This window comes from Chiloscyllium plagiosum, chromosome 13 (genome assembly GCF_004010195.1).
Source record: "Chiloscyllium plagiosum isolate BGI_BamShark_2017 chromosome 13, ASM401019v2, whole genome shotgun sequence".
Classification (NCBI taxonomy): Eukaryota; Metazoa; Chordata; class Chondrichthyes; order Orectolobiformes; family Hemiscylliidae; genus Chiloscyllium; species Chiloscyllium plagiosum.
This window is the reverse complement of record NC_057722.1, coordinates 39,977,173-39,998,582: the sequence shown is the minus strand read 5'-3', so window position 1 is coordinate 39,998,582 and position 21,410 is coordinate 39,977,173. Positions and strand designations below refer to the sequence as shown.

The 21,410-nt window shown below is 37.5% G+C and overlaps 1 protein-coding gene across 3 annotated transcripts in view; it reads left to right on the top strand.

The window, feature by feature from the left end:
* Positions 1 to 311: 311 nt before the first annotated feature.
* The window catches only part of pex5la (peroxisomal biogenesis factor 5-like a), a 165,927-nt gene continuing 144,828 nt past the window's right edge, over positions 312 to 21,410 (top strand). For 2 of the 3 annotated variants that reach the window (XM_043702244.1, XM_043702241.1), the window contains exon 1: positions 313 to 1,550. In XM_043702244.1, the coding sequence (XP_043558179.1) occupies positions 1,530 to 1,550 (21 nt within the window). In that variant the 5' untranslated portion in view covers positions 313 to 1,529. Of the gene's footprint in view, positions 1,551 to 21,410 lie in introns of all 3 variants that reach the window. The other variant, XM_043702242.1, reaches the window with a different exon arrangement.

Genomic DNA, 21,410 nt, shown 5'->3' with positions numbered 1-21,410 from the left:
ATAAACTGCCTCTTGCAGTTTAAATAAATGCCTTTTTTTGTTAATACATAGCAGTAATTAATTCGCTGACTGTTAGTTAAACAGGTTCTTAGGTGCAGTAGGAAGGAGGATAGGTGGTGGCACACTACCCCAACTACAGACTGCCAGTGGTTGGTCTTGTAAACATAGACAAATGGAATAATGTAATCCTACCGAATGTAAACCATGTTAAACATTAGAATACTTTCAGTACTGAGTTGTGCACTGGGTGACAATCTGGATAAGCTAGCTTTTTCGCAACAGTGTGAATAGGGAAGAGGCTTATTGTCTTTTTGACAGAGAACATTGAATGCCTATCTCATGGTGCCAATATCACAGTCATGTGGCTGCATCCCAGAACTCCTACTGTTCTGTATGAAAACCTACACTGCAGTATTGAGATGCTTTTGAAACTCCTACAGTCCTTGCCTTTAGACTTTAATAGTTGATGAAAATGCAGAAAGCCAGTCAAAATGAAAGGAGTCAGAGTTTTGATTAAACTCAGTTGACATTACAGTTCCATAGTTGACTCCGCGCTGTCTGACTGACAGCTTTATTTATAGCCCTTCCCAAATATTAAATTCAAATGGGCACGACTTCTCCATGCCGTCTCCATTTATGCAAATTTCCAATGCATTGATGTATTCAGGTATTCCGGTGCACTGAGGTGGTTATACCTTTGATGGTTGGAACCTTGTATCACCATGTTTCCAGGACATTAGAATTGTGAGCTCCCTTTGCAGAAAGTTGATTTTTGAGTTACTTTACCTTGCTGCTTGGCATTTGGTGATTCTCCCAATGCAGATTCCTCTAGCTGATTTTTTTATTACATTACCTGGGCTACCAGGTTTTAGTTGGCGTGTTCAGGAAGTTTCATTTTTAATGGGAAGGGGCGGGGACGGGGTAGATGCTCTTTGGTTGTACAGAGTTCCACTATGGCCCGTACCGATGATGCCTTTAACTTTCCCAATTTGGCAACAACATCCTTATTTTACCAGCGCAACTTGTACTGAATGAAAATGTGTTTGACTTGTTTTCATTTAGATGCAACTCACAACTTTAGTGCTCGCTATATAAAACATGCAATCGACCCAGGTCAGCAGCGGGAAGGAACAAGGTGATAACTCGCTGTATACGGTGGAGGTTGGAAGTTAGGGAGACCTCACATGCATCCTCCTGCCTGTGTGCGCGTCTCTCCGGGTACAGGCAACACAGTTGCGGGCTCGACCTGCTGACCTCCAGGCTGATAGATACTTGTCCGTGACATTGTGACGGAACACGCACAGCTCCCGAACCGGGCACGTGAGGAGGAGACTGACAGCGAGGAAGAGAAAGGGGGGCGGGTTCAATCCCAGCGCCGGCCCCAAGCAGCACGGACACACAGCTTTAGTCACTTTCCCAGTCACCTCTGAAGAGAGAGCCTGTAAAAGCTGTAAACTGCACATCAGCCCCGACAGCTTCCAGACAGACAGCAAGCGTGCAATTCGTCTGCAGTAAAGAATCCATTCAGGATGTACCAGGGGCACATGCAGGTCAGTCAGAATGCAGCCGAATATGTGTTTGTGTAATTTTATTTTTTTTAAAATCAAATTCGAGGTAACCTCAGCATGAACGTTGGCTTTCAATGGTCAAATGCAATTCAGAGCGAAACGAGAAAATGGCATGCAAAATGAAAAGGAAAATGATTGTCAAGGTGATCTGGCTGTGATAGTTACAGAATGAAATCCAATAAATCACAAGTTTTCAGTTGTGCCTTCAGGATGGATTGGCAGGCATATCATCGGTGGTTAAATTAATACGCGTGTATGTTATCAATGACAGCAGCTTACCTTAGCATAAACTGGATCGTAATTCCACATTATGAAGAAGGTTAACATGAACTGCGGTGTAGCTTACATCTCGTACATGTTTTAATACATTTAAGTATTACGCAGAAATATGATGCCTGACTCTCGTCGATTCAAGGGCAAGGTATAATAGATGGGAGGCAGAAAAGCATCTGCCACGTTTTGCACGTTTTAATGCAAATGCTTAGTTGCTGAAGAAAAGGCAGAAATTTACAATGTATGTCTTGCAGATACAGTAAGGTGTCGCCGCGTGTATAACATGGACGCATCGCATATTTGAGACAATAAATAGCTATTACAGGCGTCACAAATTAAACATGCATGAGTTTTGAGAGGGTGTTGTATTAAACAAACCAACTGATCAATGCTTGGATTGGAAATCTTGGTGTGAATAATTGTCACTGTTTCTGTACATAAGCATTGAATTCCCAGTGATGATGATAATTTAGAATCTTCACATTTATTCTTGCTCACATATTGCGTCCCGACATAATTTCTTCCCAATAGTTTTGTACATAATAAAGCAATTTTCTTATTTATTGCGTGTATCGATCTTCTCATTTATCCATGTTCCGCACGAACTGTTACATCAGAACCCTGTCAATACAGGCATCAGGCTGGTAGACTTCATTGTCCTTTCATCGCACTTTAACTGTGGGAAAACTTCTGTACTGACATGTTTTAGCAACACAGAAAAGTGACGTTATTCAGGTACTGTGCAATTTTGTTGTGAAAATAATATAAATGCGCAGTACGACTTTTTACATTGCCGGGCTGTCTGAACTTGATTGCCCCAGAATTTTGCTTATCCTTCCAACAAAAATTCACAAGTACGTATGAGATCAGATATTCTGTGGAAAGTAGGCATTACGACCACATTTTTATTTCTCATTTAATGGAATTATTATTAGGCATGTATTTGATGTTGCAGTTTTTCCCAAATGGTTTACCTCTGTATATTTACAAGACTTACTGAGATCAGGTGTGACTAATATTCATTTTCAGTACGGGGTGGTCACAGATCAGACACAATGTAGAGATGCCTCAAATTAATACCTTGACAATAGGTCAGTCCCAATTAATGCAAAAAACAGGCAGTTTGACCATACACTTTCACGCAATCCTGTGTTCATGAATTTGTATTTGAAATAATTACTTAAGCTTCCACCTTGATAGCACGCTTCTTAGTTCTTTGTTACACGTTGACCCCATTTATTGATTAAAGATGATAGCAACATACAGCATTGTGTTGAGAAATTATGTAACACATTAATGGCAATTTGAGAACTATACAGTATCGTTTATTTGATAGTTATACTTGAAATATTTCTTCTGTACAAATTTTAATCCAATCTTTTGTTTCTTCATGTAAGCTACTTAAGTTCAGTGGAGAAAATACTCATTTAAGTCAATGGGGTAAAAAAGAGTGATGTTGGATCAATGTCATATTCTGTGACTATTAATTTTCATTTTATATAATTCAATACTTTCTGTATACACGATTAGCTAAAATCAAAGCACTTCACTACATTCACATCATACAGATATAAGTAAGGTGACAAACTAAATTGCTTTTCTCCTTGTCCAAAATTGAGTCTGCATTAGGGGCATGAATGTTTATAAGCACTTGATTTCTTTCTCTGCAAATTTATTTGCGAATAATGACCGCAAAGAACTTAGATATCATGCAAAATTATAGTCTTAAGGGACCAATTATGAGATGTGTTCAGTTCATGCATATTATCCACCTTGACAAATTTAAAGATTACGAACAGGATTTCATGAACACAATTGTAACACTTTCTTAGAAATTTCTGACATAAAAAGTGATGTGAGGGTAACTTCAAAACAGAGCTTTCTTTTGTTCAAAAAAAGTGCCACTTTTTAAAAATTAATTGACTGAATATTCAAATCAATGAATCTCCCCTATACTCATGATTAAAAACTGACTGGGAAGAGTCAATTATAAGACATAGGAGCAGAAATGAGGCCATTTGGCCCATCAAGTCTGCTCCACCATTCAATCATGGCTGATAAAATTCTTAACCTATTCTCTTGCTTTCTCCCCATAACCCTTGATCCCCTTGACAGTCAAGAAGCTATGTATCTCAGTCTGAAATCTACTCAATGACCTGGCATCTATAACCTTCTGTGGCAATGAATTCCATAGATTCAGCACTCACTGGCTGAAGAAGGTTCTCCTTTATCTTCAGTCTAAAGGATCTTCCCTTTTACTCCAAGGCTGTGCCCTTACGTCCTAGTCTCTCCTACCAATAGAAACATCTTCCCAATTTCCACTCTGTCCAGACCGTTCAGTATAATGTAAGTTTCAATTAGATCTCCCCTCATCATTCTAATCTCCATCGAATATAGACACAGAGTCCTCAAACGTTCCTCATATGTTAAGCACTTCATTCCTGGGATCATTCTTGTGAAGGTCCTCTGGGCCCACTCCAGGGGGAATTCTGAAGTATTGGACCCAGAATTGCTCGCAGTATGCTAAATGTTGTCTGACCAGAGCTTTATAAAGCCTCTGAAGTACATCCCTGCTTTTATATTCTAGTTCTCTCAAAATAAATGCCTGTATTATATTTACCTTCGTAACTACTGACTCAACCTACATGTTTACCTTGAGAGAATCCTGGATGAGAACTCCCAAGTCCTTTTGCACCTCAGATTTCTGAATTTTCTCCTCATTTAGAAAATGGTCTATACCTCTATTCTTCTTACCAAAGTGCACGGCCGCACTTTTTCCCACATTGTAGTCCATCTGCCTTTCCTTTGCCTATACTTCTAACTTGTACAAATCATTCTACAGCCTCCCTGACTCCTGAATAGTACCTGTTCCTCTACCTATCTTTGTATCTTCTGCAAATTTAGACAGAATTCCCTCAGTTCCTTCATCTAGATCATGAATGTATAAAGTGAACAGTTGTGGTTTCAACAATGACTCTTGCGGAATACCACTAGTCACCCTGAGAATGATCCTTTTTATCCCTAATGTCTGCTTTCTGCCAGACAGCCAATCTCCGAACCAGACTAGTACCTTGCCACTAACACCATAGGCCCATATCTTACTCAGCAGCCTCCTATGCAGCACCTTGTCAAAGGCTATCTGGAAGTCCAGGTAGATAACATCCATTGGCTCTGCTTGGTCTAACCTGCTCATTACCTCCTCAAAGAATTCTTGCAGATTTGTCAGGAAAAACCTCCCCTTGATGAAACCATACTGACTTTGCCATTTTTTTATCATGCATTTCAAAGTATTCAGAAATATCTTCCTTCAAAATCAAAAGTGGACTCCAAAATCTTACTAACAACTGAGGTCAGGCTAATTGGCCAGTAATTTCCCATCTTTTGCATTACTCCCTTTTTAAACAGTGGGGTAAATTAGCAATTTTCCAGTCCTCTGGGACCCACTCTGACTCCAGTGATTCCTGAAAAGATCACCACTAATGCCTCCACTAACTCTACAGCTATCTCCTTCAGAAGTATTATTAAGTATGGTAAAACTGAATATTTTGGAAACTTAAAATATTGTCCTCGTAGCTCTGATTATTGATCACTATGTAAAAGACAACAAAATGAACAAAAAATCTTAAAATGCAGACATTAGACTAGTAATCTGGAGTGGCAGACTGATGTTCTGGGGACCCTGGTTCAGATCCCACAGTGGTGGATGGTAGAATTTAATTTCATAAAAAGAATAGATTTAAGCCGTGATTCTACCTGATTCATTGATGTCCTTTTGGGAGTGAATCCAGCCACCAGGAGACTCCAGATCCACTACCATGGTTGTGGTTGAATCTGAACTGGCCAAGCAAGCCACACAGATCAAAGATAAATAGGGATGGGCAATGAATGCTGACCCAGCCAGTGATGTTCACACTCCATGAATAAATAAGAGTAATGTGTCATCAACTTCAGAAGTAAGATAAGCAATGTACTCTTTTAAGAAAAATCAATATTTTTCTGCTAAGCTCTTAGGTATAATAAATCTATCACTGAAATATAATCAATCTTTTTAGACAACATTTCGATGATTGTTTGAAAATGAAAAGCTTACAACTATTATGTTTTCACTTTTTTGTTAATACCATGGTTAAAACTTTAATTTCTGTTTAAACTTGTTGTCGAAATATTCAACTGGTTTCTACATTTTCTATTGAAGTAAATTTTAAAATGACATTTCATCTCAATCCTGAAACATTCCAATGGAATATATTTAGGTTCTAAAACATTAAATATGTACTTTGTAATGGAAAGAAACCTGTATTAAAGTACAAAAATTCACTCCACAATTTAGAAGAAATTCTACAAAAATTTCTACAAGCGCAGTAAAGTGTTTGAATAGGATATTTATTATTTTCTGTGATGCTTTCCATAGTATTGTGACATTGGTTGTTAGTTCTTTCCATTCTACTAATAGGCCTTTTTTTTGTGCAAATGATCAGTCATCATATGTAAGTTCCAAAAGAGAGCATCAGCAGGCTTTTGCTTTTGGAGTGCAGACATTGTAGTATCACCCAGTAACCACATACACACATTTTCCAAATGTGGTCTCCAGGGAGCAATAAGTAGCATCTCCAGGCTGATATTTACTCTTCCTGGTTTTGCGTCAATGTGTTTCTTTTTGAAAGGTCCTTACAGCCTATATGTGTCAGATCAGGTAACTGAGCACTGATCAGGAATTTATATTTTGCTTTTTGTACAATGAGAGAAATGCATCACTTTTGATGCAGGCATAAGTTTTATATTACCTAATATTGAGTGCATAATTTCATCAGTATGTTTCAAAGCACAAGTAGTTTAACAAACTTGTTGAATCCAAGGGTTAGGGGCCGAGAAGTATGTATAAGAATTGTTTTGGAAATAAGCAAACTAAAACAGTAGATAGAGTTCTAATTTACATTTTACTGGTATCTTGCAAATACTGATTTACATATTTGTCATATTGAACTAAATGGATGAAATAATGGAAATTTCCAGTTGAAAGTCAATCATCAACAGCACCCTACATTGTGTGGTGAAATTGTCTAGCTGAAGAAACACATTAGAGTATGCCACAAACAGTTGACTCACTTCCAGTTTCTCTATTCTTCATGACATCTTGGAGTTGGATTGACAGTTTTACTACAAGCTGACTCCAAGAAGTCATTATTTGCCAGGAAGTGATGAGAGAAGCACCTGCTCGATAGGGAAAGGGGAACAGGTACCAGGAACTCTGTAAAACTATGACCAATTCATCCTGATCAACATGATCAGCACATTTATTGTAAAATGGTTCCAGCCCATTGTCATAATCCTCTTAATTACAATTACACTATACCTCGTCAAATGATGGTTATAGCAGTCGAAGCCTTAGATTAAAAAAAAACGAAGTTTAGTGTCCAAGTAAAATTGCTGGCATTTGCCATTTCAAGTCTGCATTTCCTGGGTACCCATGATAGACAACTCCAATCGCCATTGACTCCTGCAGGACATGCAGGAGTGTCTGGTGTATTAAAAAAAAGTACACTGATCTTGATTCAGTTCAACAGTTGGTTATTTCTAAGGCTTCAACTGCTGTAACCATCATTTGACGAGGATAGTGTGTAATTGTAATTAAGAGGATTATGATAACAGGTTGAAACCATTTTACAATAAATGTGCTGATCATATTAATCAGGATGAATTGGTCATAGTTTTACCGAGTTTCTGGTACCTGCTCTCCTTTCTCCTTTCTCAGTCACTTGCTGTAGTATAACAGTATCCTTAATCCCTAAATTCCTGAGTTCAACCCTGCACTTGAGGCTTAGTCATCCAATGTAATGGACTTTTATATGAACTTTTGTCAACTATCTCAAACATGGGGACTGAACATTCTACTCTCCTAATTACTATAACTTTGCAGTACGTTGGATGGTGAATTTATTCGTGTCACCATTTCATTGGCTTTAAAGTTTTGATTAATCATGTATTCTTAAATACGTTTTCATAATTGGCATAAACTTAGAACATGGAATAAGTTTTTTCTCAAAACAAAACAGTAAACTGGTTGCAAGGCATAAGCAGACTGGCTTTGAGCAGTTTTAACAGTTGTCAGGTGGGTTGCTGGATGACACTTCTTATATTCAAAAGTGCGTTTCTTACTGGAACACAGCCTGCCAGGATCTCTGTCTTTGGTTGTGATGCTTATGAAAGAATAATAAGTGATTCAGTGCTACAAAGCACCGATCTGTTTGTTTAATGCAATCCTATAAAAAAAACACACGTAGAAAATAAGAGTTCGAACAGGCCATTTGGTCCTACAATCCTGATCTGCTGTTCAATATGATCCTGGCTGATTTTCTATCTCAGTACCATATCTCTGGATGCCTTTGTTTAGAAATCCACCTATTTCTTTCTTTTAATCTATTTAGTGACTAGAGTCTTGACCATCCTATGTGAAAGAGAAAACCACACGAACGAATGTCTCCTTCTCTCATCCTCAATGGATCTATCTCATTTATTGAGCCCAAGAATATTTTAACATCTGCCTTAGCAAAAAAAAATCAAGGACTCTATTTCAGCCACCTTTTTAAAGAAGAGAGTTGCAAAGACTCTGAAAGACTCTCTGAGAGAAAAGGTTTCTCACATCTCTGTCTTATATAGATAACGCCTTATTTTTAAATGGTAACTTCTAGTTCTAGATTGTCACACGAGAAGAGACACCCTTTCCACATCCACTCTGTCAAGATCTCCAGGATCTTTTATGTTTTAATCAAATCACCTCTTATTCTTCTAAACACCAGCAAGTACAAGCCTAACCTCTCCGACGTTTCCTCATAAGACGACCTCCCCATTTCAGATATTAGTGTAATGAACCTTCTCTCAAGTGTTTCCAATAAATTACATCCTTCCTTTAAACAAAGATCCCAAAACTGCATGGGGTACTTCAAATGTGATCTCACCAATCTCCCTTGTATAACCGAAGAATAACATCCCAAGTTCATTTAACTTTCCTTGCATAGATAATATTCTATTAGCTTTGCTAACTACTTGCTTTACTAGCATATTTACTGACATTACCCAGATCCCTCTATCTTCATCTTTAGCTTCATTATGTCATGGGAACACTGAATACTGACACCAGGAAGGAGGGAATTTTCATTATGATTGGAGTCTAATCTAGTGTAACAGATTGCCTGCTCATTATGGAAACCATCTCATTTTCATTCCATTACTTTCAATGAAATGAAAATTGGATGTGTCAGCAATCTCCTCCACCAGCGTACCACACATATTCTTTACACCTGAAATGCAAAAAGTTGCATTTGCCACCACAAGCATTGCTTACCGTGTTGAGCATCAGTGCCAACAGAATGCTTAAAAAAGTGAAGATTGTTTTGGCTTAATACCCATGTAATTTGGTAGAAACCAAAATAACTCTCACAATGTTTGTGTTGACATGAGTACATATCTTTAAAATATAATTTCAGAAGAATGAAACACAGGATTAACTTTTTATTGTATTGATAACATGGGCATATTTTGATAAGGAAACTTATTTCTTTTAAACTTGTTTGTTGTGAGAAAAACTGCTTTTATTATCTCAATCCCAAAACTAACTTCAATGAAACATGTACATGGCATTGAGAAAGAAGTCAAGTAATTTAAGATCAAGCACACATTTAGTTTCAAAAGGCTTTTCTTTTTGCAGAAAAGTGAAAATGGGTCTCATTGCTACAGCGTTTACATCAATATATAATTCAATAACTATTGTACATACAGATCTATGTTAGTTTCTATGGTACAATGATTAATTGAAGTGGACTGAAATTCCACATTTTATGTGAACTATAGAAGTGGAAAAGATACGTATACAGAATGTCCCACTTTCACCAGACAGCTTAAACCTCTATAGTAAACTGGATTACTGCACAATGACAAAGTGCAAATTTTAAAATAAATTTTAAAAGGTTAATTTTGTGCAAGTGTGACCCGTTTGGAACTACCTTTCCTTGCATCACTGATTTTTTTTTTCAATAACTGTTGTCTTGCGCTCAGTGTGAACTACAAGTAGATTCCAAGCTAAAAAATTGTTTTGGATTTGTGATTTCATGATCAAACACCATTTAGGTTCAGAGTATCTGAGAATATTATTGACATCATACAGCACAGTCCCTTCAGTCCAACTAGTCCATGCCAACCATAGTCTGAAACTAAACTAGTCCCATCTGCTTGTGCTTGGCCCACATCCCTCCAAACATTTCTTATTCTTCTTGTACTTCTCCAAATGTCTTTTAAACATTGCAGCTGTACCTGCATCCATCACTTCCTCTGGAACTTCATTCCACACAGGAACTACTCTGTAAAAAAAAAGTTGCCCCTCTTGTCATTTTTAAGTTTTTTTCCTCTCGCCTCAAAACTATGCCCCTAGTTTTGAAACCACCCTAGGGAAAGACACCTGCCATTCACCTTATTGATACCACTCATGATTTTATAAACTCTATAAGGTCACCCCTCAACCTTCTATACTCTTGTGCAAAAGGTCCCAGCCTATCGGCATAACTGAAACCCTCCCGTGCCAGCAACATCCTGGTAAATCTTTTCTGAGCCCTCTCCAGCTTAATAATATTCTCCTTATAACAGGGCGACCAGAATTGTACACTACTCCAGAAGAGGCCTCACCATGATCCTACACAACTTCAATATGATGTTGCAACTCCTATACTCAATGATCTGTGCAATAACTGCCTTCTTAATCACACTATCTATATGTGACACAAGTTTCAAAGAATTATGTTCCTGAAGCCCTCGGTCTCTCTGTTCTACAGCCCTACCCAAGGCTGTATTATTAACTGTATAATTCCTGCCCTTGTTTGTTTTACCAAAATGCAAAACCTCGCATTTATCCAAATTAAACTCTAAATGCCACTCCTAAGCACATTGACCTAACTGATCATAATATTCTGATCATCAGTATGAAATGCAGTATTAAACGTTTGTATGGCTCCTTATTATTGAAGAAAAATATTCTATTACTAAAACAAATTATCACATCAAATAAATGCAATATAAAGTTAAAGAAAAACAGCAATGTGATGACTCTTCACTGCCTTCAAAATGGTCTGACAAGTTACTCAGTCCAAGGGCCAAGTTATGGGAGGATAAAAATTGCTGGTCTTCCCAGCAACGCCAACATTTCATGAAACAATAAAGAATACTCCCCCTTCAGGCCCCCCTTCTAAAATCAGCAATATCATGGACGATTGTACATGCAATAATAACATTCAAGCTATATCATTTGCACATTGAATATTCCAAAGTAACAAGAAGAATCTCTGGGGATTACACAGAGTGCAGATTCTGCCAAACACATTATTGACAGAGCTCGTGTTGCCTTATGGGTTATTTTCGCACCATGTGACTCACGTCTGTACCTTCTTTATTGTGTCTCACATCTCCTTTTATTATGTCAATCACCCATTCAAATTTTTGGCCCTGCAAAGCAAGTTAGCTGTTTGGAAATTAACCCTGTCCCCTGAATTGTTGGCATATTGATTGTTGATTTATCTTGCAATCCACAATTGGTGCCAGAACCCCTTTGCAATCATATTTATTGTTGGCATATATCCTCATCAAGCATTGGAGCCTTCAGACAATTTATCAAATGCCTGGACAGGTCTGGCAATTTACTACAGCCCTGTTACAAAGAGTTTCTAGCATTGTTGTGGTTCATTTACCTTGCTCTGTAACTGGGACAATGCATGAAGACAGTGTTGGAACAGGGTGTTCAGTATGATATGCGTAAAGGTACTGATGACATACAGAATGGCAAGGTAATGAGAGGAATCAAAAAATGCCTGCAGCTTGAATTGTTCAGCAGCAGCTCATTAAAGAGAATATCAGATGAGCAATCTGTGCTCACCTATATTAACAGTCCTGTCTTTCAACCATACAATCAACAGCATCTGCTCAATATCAACATTGATATTCATGGCACTGAATTTTATAAGATCAGCAACTACTGAAGAAACCATTGTGGCTTCAGTGGTGGCAGAAAGCTTGCTCTTCTTGTAAAAAAGTGAACAGCTCTGTTTCACTGAAAGAAAAATACAATGCTGGAAATCTGAAATAAGAATGAAAATGCTGGAAAAACTCAGACCAGGCAATATCTCTGGAGAGAAATGATGTAATGTTTCAAGTTGATGACCTATCTACAGATCAATTTATTAACTAATCAAGGTAATTACTGAAGAGGCTGTAAAATGGGACGAGAAAAGCTTTTGTGGCATGATGGTAGTGTCCGTACCTCTGGGCTAGGAGACTGGGTTCAAGTCCCATCTCCTCCAGAGCTAAGTAGTAATAACAGATTAGTCAGAAAATGTAAAATGGGAGAAAGAAGGTTGCTTTGGCTCATCAAACATTAATGAGGTGACAATGGCTCCTAATGTCTAAGACCCTGAATTAGATCTCAATGTATTGACATCTGCTGGGGCTATCTGGCCCCAGTGATAGAAGTGTGATTAGGGATGGCATCATGTTACATTCACATTAGAGAGCTGTTATGGGATATGATTTTGTATAACTGTTGACGAGTTCTAATTTATTTGCTGTTGTAGTCAAAGGTAAAAGTAGCTGATCCCAGAATCTGAATGACTCCAATGTGATTCTCCTTGAGAAATGCTGCTACTGGTGCTACATTATACTGAAAGGATCCTGAATTGCAGTTGCCATCGAGATGAACACCATCTCCATAGTTGACTGCAGAATAGTGATGTTGTGTATGAGAAATTCACCATTCTATATAATGCAAAGACCAGCCAAAAATGTTTTGCAGTTTCTTGTCATCAGAAGTCTTCATTTTATATTTGGATCCAAAGTCCATACCTGTTCTCCTGAAAGATGACCCTCCATTTTGTTTTTCCATTGACCTGCTTGCAATACCCACTCATTTCTGCTCACTTGATATAAGGCAAATGTCCATCTAAAGATGTTGGTATAACTGCCAACAGTATTCACTTATCTTACCATGCTGCAAGATCACAATGTCTTGAGTGGTTCAAGTGACAGTTCTTGCCACATATGATGCAAGTTTTATCACAGCATCTGATAAGGATTTCCACATAATATTAGCTCTTGAAGTCTGATGTGCTTTCCTCTTTCCTGTTTTATTTTCTACTTTTCTGCTAATCTTCCTCAATTCTTTTGGTTTCCCAATGTCGTTCAGCTGGCCAGTCTGATCTGTTGAAAGTGAAATGTTGCTACCTTGTGAATGTGTGTATGTTTCTGTGTTTGTGTTTGTGTCATCTTTTTTGTGGAGCCCTATTGGAGCTTTCCAATGTGGAGTGTGCTACACCAAAATGATTGTGACAATCTCCTGAATTAGTTAGTGTAATTATAGTTCAGCTACCATACCTCTGAATAAAGGTATTTAAGCTTAAATTATTTTGATGCAGGAGTCCAGGGCTTTCCAAAGGACAGTGTGATACACCAACTGATGGCCACATTGATTAGACCAATGAACATTTAGCTACCTTAAACCTCCAATTTCTTGGTACTGCATTAACTATTACTATACTACACTCGGAACAATGCCAAGTGCCGGAATTGTTGAGGGAACATTAGGAGAAAAAAAAATGAAAATTATTGAAGTGAAGAAAGCTTGGAGATGGATGCTTCACTTGAAGTAAGTGGAACATACTTGAAACTTTCTTCCAGATGGCCATGGTGAGAGTTTAAGAAGGTGGAGGAATATCTGTGGCAACAACCTGGAACTGTACTGCTGCTGCTGCAACAACTTGATCTTCCTTTTACAGATATGAATATTTTTTGATTTTTTTTTAACTCGGCTGTATTTCACTGTGGCCTCGCTAAGTTAGTAACCTTTTGGCAGCTGATTTAGAAATAGCAGATAGTTACAGTTTGGCCAAAAGTACACGATAAGTGTTGTTTGACTAAAGTGTGAATATTTTGCATTGTTTAGGTGCAATGTAAAAATCAATACCACAATTTTGGTTCAATGGACTGACAGACCAGTTAGTTAATGTGAAATGTTCAATCTCTCCTGTTCACTTCTGCTCAGTAGAAAGGTTTTGGATGTAAGTTTGCTTGCTGAGCTGGAAGGTTTGTTTTCAGATGTTTCATCACCATACTAAGTAACATCATCAGTGAGTCTCCGGTAAAGGACTGGTGGTATGGCCCGATTTAAAGATTTTTTTTAAAGTGATGTAATTGTTAGTTGGTACATAGTGTTTTCCTTAGTAAATAAGAATCAGCACAAATATACATGTAAGTAAATAAGTGAGGAAAGCACAAAAAGGAAAATAACTGGAAAAGCTTAGCAGGTCTGTGGGGAAATCAGAGTTAATGTTTTCGGCCAATGACCCTTCCTCATGCATAAAATCTTTTACTCATGATAGGCAAATATAAAGATTTACTTAGTTATCTTAATGAGTAACTTTATGAATTGAGGATAAGATTATAATGGCTCACAGAGCACTGACAGAAGAGAATAATACTATACAATTTTCATTCGGGCAGCCTGGAGTTATCATTGACGGGTTTTCCTAGTACTGCAGGAGCTCCAGGAAAGACTGTGTCTGGGGAAAGTATCAGCTATAGGGGATATACTGTTCACTGTACAGATAATGCATGCCTTGATACCAAAACTTAAGCCTATTTTAATTTTTTTTCTTTTCTCAAACATTGACTCTATTTGCCTTACTTTATAATAGACATAGAGATAAACAGCATGGAAACAGACCCTTCAGTCCAACTCATCCATGCCGACCAGATATCCTCAGTAAGTCTAGTCCCTTTTGCCAGCATTTGGACGATATCCTTCTAAATCCTTCCAATGCATATATCCATCCAGATGCATTTTAAATGTTATAATTGTACCAACTCCAGCACATCCTCTGGCAGCTAATTCCATAGGCGCAACACCCTCTGAATGAAAAAAATGCCCCTTATACACATTTTATATCTTTCCCTTCTTATCTTCAACCTATTCTCTCATAGCCTTTGGACTCCCCCAGTCAGGGGAAAAGACTTTGTCTATTTACCCTATCCATGCCCCTCATGATTTTATAAACCTCCAGAAGGTCACCCCTCAGCCTCTGACGCTTCATAGAAAACAGTCCCACCCTTTTCAGCCGCTCCCTGTAGCTCAAATCCTCTAACCCTGGCAATATCCTTGTAAATCTTCTCTGAACCCTTTCAAGTTTCACAACATCCTTCCTGTAGCAAGGAGACCAAAATTGCATACAGTTTTCCAATAGTGGAATATATGGTTCTTGATTTATACCTTCAACTGGTAAACTTGGGAAATATTTTTTAAAAACTAGGATTACATATTGTCTTCAATCAATACGTTTATCTGTTAAATTTAAGTAGCTAATTTGGATTTCGAGAAATAGACAGATTTGCATGCTATTATCGTTTTGACTTCCATTTGATATGTGGACAGTAAGGCCACTGATCCTGTGTTCCTGGAAGACTGAAGTGTATTCCTGTAGGTTTTTTGAATTGATTGTTGCAGGAAGTGGTTTACTGCTTTTCTTGGAAAGTTACAGTGTGTTTAGTAATCTTTACTTCAGACTATAAACTCTAGCCTTAATATATTTTGGTGATCGATGGGATGAAACAATCACTGTTTACAATAATGTACAATGCTGCTCAGAAATAAATTGTCCCATCTATTTTTAATCAAAATTGTTGATTGTTTATTCCTGTGTTTATTGTTTAATGTTTTTGAAATAAGTAATAGTATTTTAATATTTCATGAGTATTTGAGATTTTGGAAATTCAATCAAGATAAGCAAGTTTTTTTTTGTGTGTGCATGCTTCATCCTTTGCACTTTCTGTATGCAATAAATCACAGGAAACAAAAGACAGCCTTGGTCATTATTGGAAAAGGTTTTTCATATTTAATAACAGTTCATAAAAATGAATTGGAAAATTTTAAAAAGTGTTATCTGGGCTTCTGAGTATTCTTTTGGTTTTAAAGAAAAACTTTCTAAAATTACAGGTTATGTCTTAATTTAAATGGACAATCTTGATAACACAATACATGCCAACATGCAAAGCTGAGCTAATTATGGGATGTAGGGTTCATTCCTGAAGGTTCAAAGCTACAAATTCAGTTGCAATGTTTTGTGGTGGTACTGAAAAGAAGATGCTATGCAGAACAAACATCCAAGGGAGACTGCATTGTAAGTGGTCTTCCAGCAGAAATGTTCTGAGCACTATTGGTGGAGTGATGTTCACCTCTATCTCAAATACAGCTCATTTGTAAACAAGAGAGATTGGGGGTTATCAGAGGAAATAAAGCAGATTCTTATTCTCAGTGACAATCTTTGAAGAGAAACCTGACAAACCAGTTTCATAAATTACTCCCAGAATTCTGTTTGACAACCACATAAGTGTAAACACCCACATGAAAACAGCATCTGTCACTTAAATTGATATAAGACCCTGATATACAAATTAAAAAATGGTTCCCCTGTTTCAGGTGAACTATTTGTCTGTTTCAAGTAGTTCAAACATATTTTATGGTCTTCAGGCAGTCAACAGGGAGGAAATTGTTTTTTTCTTAATTTCCATCTGCCAACTGTCCTAATTATCAGTAGAAGTGGGGTGGTAGGCAAATGAAAATTACTGACCTAAAATAACATGAACAGGCTCAATCACAGTTTCTTGATGGACAATTTTATTTGTGAAAGTATAATAATAACTGACAACTTGAATATCAATTTGTAAAAGTGAATGAAATGTGCAGTAAAAATTTACATATTTAAATAGAACTGTTGCTACCAGCAGTGGAAAATAATTATTGTGGTAAATGTCATAACTTTAATGGTTAGTCTTTAATTCCTGACTTGAGTAAAATCCAGCTAAAAATCTATGAAAACCACAATAAATTAGAATCTAGTCATATATCTCAACTTTAGTTATGTGCCTCCTGACCACCAAGTTAGTTTTAAGGTGAATTAAGCACTTTTCATGCATTTTAAACTTCTTATTTTGTATGAAATTGCCATTTTAGGAATTGATTAAAGCTCTGAATGAGTAAGTTGTAACCTTCAGATAAATTGTAAGTGTTTTTAAGAGAGGAATTAGAAGAAGTGGTGTCTGAGGCAAGGGGACTCTAAATGTTCCTTGTGAGACTTGAGGGATTTTAGTTCCTCGTGGAAAGACAAAGTGTTATAGATTTACTGGTTTGGGCATCTTTTGACCCAGAGTTGTCTTTCTCATCACTTAGTGGGAAGTAGCAATCACTTCCCCATCCAGACCATTGATTAAAATTGGGATCTGATCTGTATTTTCAAGAAAGACCTTGCCTCAAAAGCTGGCTAAAATGGAAGAAAGGGGGATGCCAAATTACTGCCCATTGAATTCTGCCAGGGTTCAAGTTGTTCATCAAGTCAATAACTCATAAGAAAAACAATGTTGATTTTTCACATCAACCTCAGAATGGTTACAAATTCTCTTTTTCACTGTAAACATTCTCCCAATATACAGGGTGAGTAAGTGACTGTTTTGGTCAACAATTCTAATGCATGTCCTCTAGAAAGGTCATGCTCACCAAAGTGTAGTTTAATATACTCTCAAATAGAACCCAAACCTGTGAAAGGTAAGCTGAATGTCCTCTACTTCCTTCGGACCCGATGATGTCAAGTATGTGAGTCATTTCCATGGAAAAGGCAAGCTATGGAGCACACCTGTAGTCTCTGTAGACCTTCAGGGTCATATTTGATGCTGTCAAGTTGCACTTACCCAATTATGTAAAAAAATGTAAATCCTTCTGTTAAAGAAAAGAAAGGTTGGAGAAACTTAAGTAGTTTGTTAGCATTGAGAGATAAACAATATTAATGTTTGAGTTTAATATGGTGATTCTTCAGTAGAAAAGAGTCATATTAGATTGAAGCATTAAATTTGTTTCTCTCTATTCAGATACTGCTGTAACTATTGAGTTTCCAGCATTTTCTGTTTTTTTATTTCAATTCTCTAGCATTCACAATATTTTGCATTCATCCTTCTGTAAATCTTTTCTCATAGACTTTGTCTCTTTACAGTGTCATTAGCTGACTTAGTATACCTATCTCTATTTTAATATGCGTATATCATGAGTGTACTTCTGAAAAACATTTATTCATGAGAGATCTTATTTTCCAACTCTTATTGTATCATTTCTATGTTTATTTCTTTGTTTTTTCACTTTGCTCATCCAGCATTTCTTCCTGCATTTCTTCATCTTTTAATTCAAATCCTTGCTGTCACCCAGGTCATCCCAGCAGACTGTAGGCCTTCAATCTTGTCAAACTTGTCAATATAACAGTTTCCTTGTGATTCCTGGAACAGTGTTTCTGCCTCATTTGATTCTATAAAGAAATTTCTTTGCCTTGCCTGGATGGAGAACTCCTTTGTCCTTCTGATAAGCTACTAAACAGCTTCAGTGCAGTAGGATGTTTATACAATCTGCACATGCAGGAATTGATTGTTATGTTATCAGGAATCTCAATTCACATAACTCCTGAGGTTCCCATATAATTTAAATATACACTTCATCAACTTGCAGAGCTTGTAGATAAATATTTGAGACTAAAGGAGGTGTCAAGTAATATATGTATCATGTTCATTTCTAATTGTTCACTTGGCAAGTTTCTACTAGATAGTTGGTTTAAATTCATCCACAGATGAACATTTACATTCGCTTTTCCTCTTGTTAAGATGAAGTCTAAACTATTCTTACAGTACAAGTGCCAAGAGCGTGTCTCCCTTGTAACTAATGCTTAATTTTTTTATTTACTTTTGGCACTGAGTAATTGAGGTACTAGTTAGGAAGGTTGTAAGTAAATTAATCAAATTACTTCCAACAAGATGAGCAGTTCAAATATACATCTGTGGCTAACACATTTGAAAGGACATTCATAATGAGTTATTTATTTCATTTGCTATTTCTGAATACTTTTTAAGCAAACAGAAAAATGCAGAGTACACCATTGTAGAGATATGCTATTATCCGTGCCAATATTAATGTGAGCGCCACATAAATTATGAATAAGTATTATAAATGTTTAATCAGTTATTAATGAACAGACTGCATTTATGAAGAATAGGTTTAGTATATTTGGACTAAGTTTGAAATCTAGAATCAATATATTACTATTGTTGGTGCAACTTACCGGACAACTGCTTCAGCTCCTCTATCTGTCCAGTATGCCAGTCAAAAGTATCAACTCAAAATAATCAGTCCTGGTGAATTACACAAACATTTTTTTATCAGCAAAAAGATTCAAAAATAAAATAATATAGAAAGCAGTGCCATTCCAAAAATTTCAACAACTCTATTTCACTTTTCAAATGCATTCAATATACTTTTGTGATAAATACACTAAAGTGTATTAATATGCCAGAAACTCTGCATTCTGTTTGCGTATTCTCATTGCCAACATTTAAAACAATAATAATTTTATGAGTGGGTGGGTAAATGGAGTTGAGTCCATGAAAGGATCAGCCATGATCTTATTGAATGGTGGAGCGGACTCGAGGGGCCAGATGGCCTACTCCTATTCCTATTTCTTATGTTCTTGTGCAATGAGTGAGATATTAGACTCATTTAGCACCCAATTCTCAATCCATGTCAGTATCTTACCAACAATCCCATGTGATTTGATGTTGTACAATAACTTATATCATTGAATTTTATCATAAGCTTTCTGACATTCCAAATAAATCACACCCATTAGTTCTCCCTTATCTATTCTCCTAGTTACATTCCTCAAAGAACTCCAATAGGTTTGTCAGTTATCATTTCCTTTCATGAATCCATTCTGATATGGTCTGATTCCATTGATGTTTTTAAGAGTCCTGGTATCGCATCCTTTATATTCGACTCTAGCATCTTATTACTGATATGAGATTAATTGCTCTGTAATTCCTTGTTTTCTTCCCTCTCCACCCCAACTTTTAAACTATGGAGTTAACATTCATCACTATCCAATTTACTAGCAGTGTTCCAGAATCTGCAGAATTTCGGAAGATGGCTCACAAGCCCTGGTGAGATACCTGTTCCTTTCTCATCACCTCTCTCTACTCCTCCAGGGAGGGGAAAATTCTTCCCAATGTGTGAAATAGCTCCACTTCAGAAAGGATATCCTCATTAAAATCAGCCTGCTGTAGCCATAACTCGTGGCTCACTCCTACTCAACAATGCTCCTCCAAACAGCATCCTCCAAACCCCCAACCTCTGCCATCTAGAAGGACAAGGCAGCAGATGGATGAAAACACCATCACCTGAAAGTTCCTGAACATGCCACACAATGTTCTGAATTGTATCTATTTCACCGTTCCTTCACTGTCACTGGAGCTCCCTTCCTAACAACACTATAGGTACCCATACATCCAAGGAGTGCAGTAATTCAAGAAGACATCTCAGCACCCACTTCTACAGGGAAATTAGGGATGGGCATAAGTATTAGCTGAGGCAGTAAAGTCTATGTCGAATGACTTAAATTTTAAAATGCTGCAACTTCAGAGCTGGCCAAAGACTGCATTACTAGTGGCTGTGAAATTGATCTTGGCCTTGAACCTTACACTTGGTTGCTTATAGGCTGCAGCTGAAAATATTTGCAGCATCTCACAGTTTGCCATAGACTGTGGCATGAAAGAGGTCATTGACATTTTTTACTAAATAAGAGAGAGCTTCAATTGTCTCTCTCCTGATAGAGAATTAGACAGAATCAGAGAATACTTTGTCAGGATTTCAACTCCTTTTAATGGTGCAGGATGCTACAGAATGTGTGCACATTGTCTGATGAGTACTGTGTGGCAACTCTGTCCTACACTAGACCTGGAAAGGATTCTACACCCTCGGCATCCAGCAGCTGAGTGACCATACATAGTAAGTTAGTCAGGTCAATGCCTCATGCCCTGGCAGCAGTCCTGATGCTTTCATTCTGTGACAGTCCACTATACCAGCCATATTTGAGGCACAATGACAAAGGAAAGGCTGGCTATTGATGGCATGGCTGAAGATGCTGGTGAGTAATTCAAACAGGCAAGTGTAGCATGGATGCGATAAAACATGATGGTGCAGCCCACTGACTTGTTAAAATGAATCAAAAAGTGTGGTGCTGGAAAAGCACAGCAGATCAGACAGCATACAAGGAGCAGGAGAATTGAATTTCAGGCATAAGCCCCTTCAATTCCTGATGAAGGACATATGCCTGAAATGTTGACTCTCCTGCTCCTCGAATGCTGCCTGCCCTGCTGTGCTTTTCCAGCAGCCACACTTTTCGACTCTGATCTCCAACATCTGCAGTCCTCACTTCCTTTGTTACTAAAATGAATGTTTGATTACCTGGTTCACTCAGGAGGAGCTTGACAGTACTTGGCAGAATGGGTGTAAAGACATTCAGTTGTCCGTTGCACACCCTCCCCACCAAGAAGGTGCAGCAGTCTTTGGACATCTATCTACAAGCAGCTCAGGAGCAGAAGCATGATGCGGACCATAAAGGGACAAGGCCACCTGCTCAGCCACTCTCTTCACCAACTGCCTGAGGAAAATCAGTTACC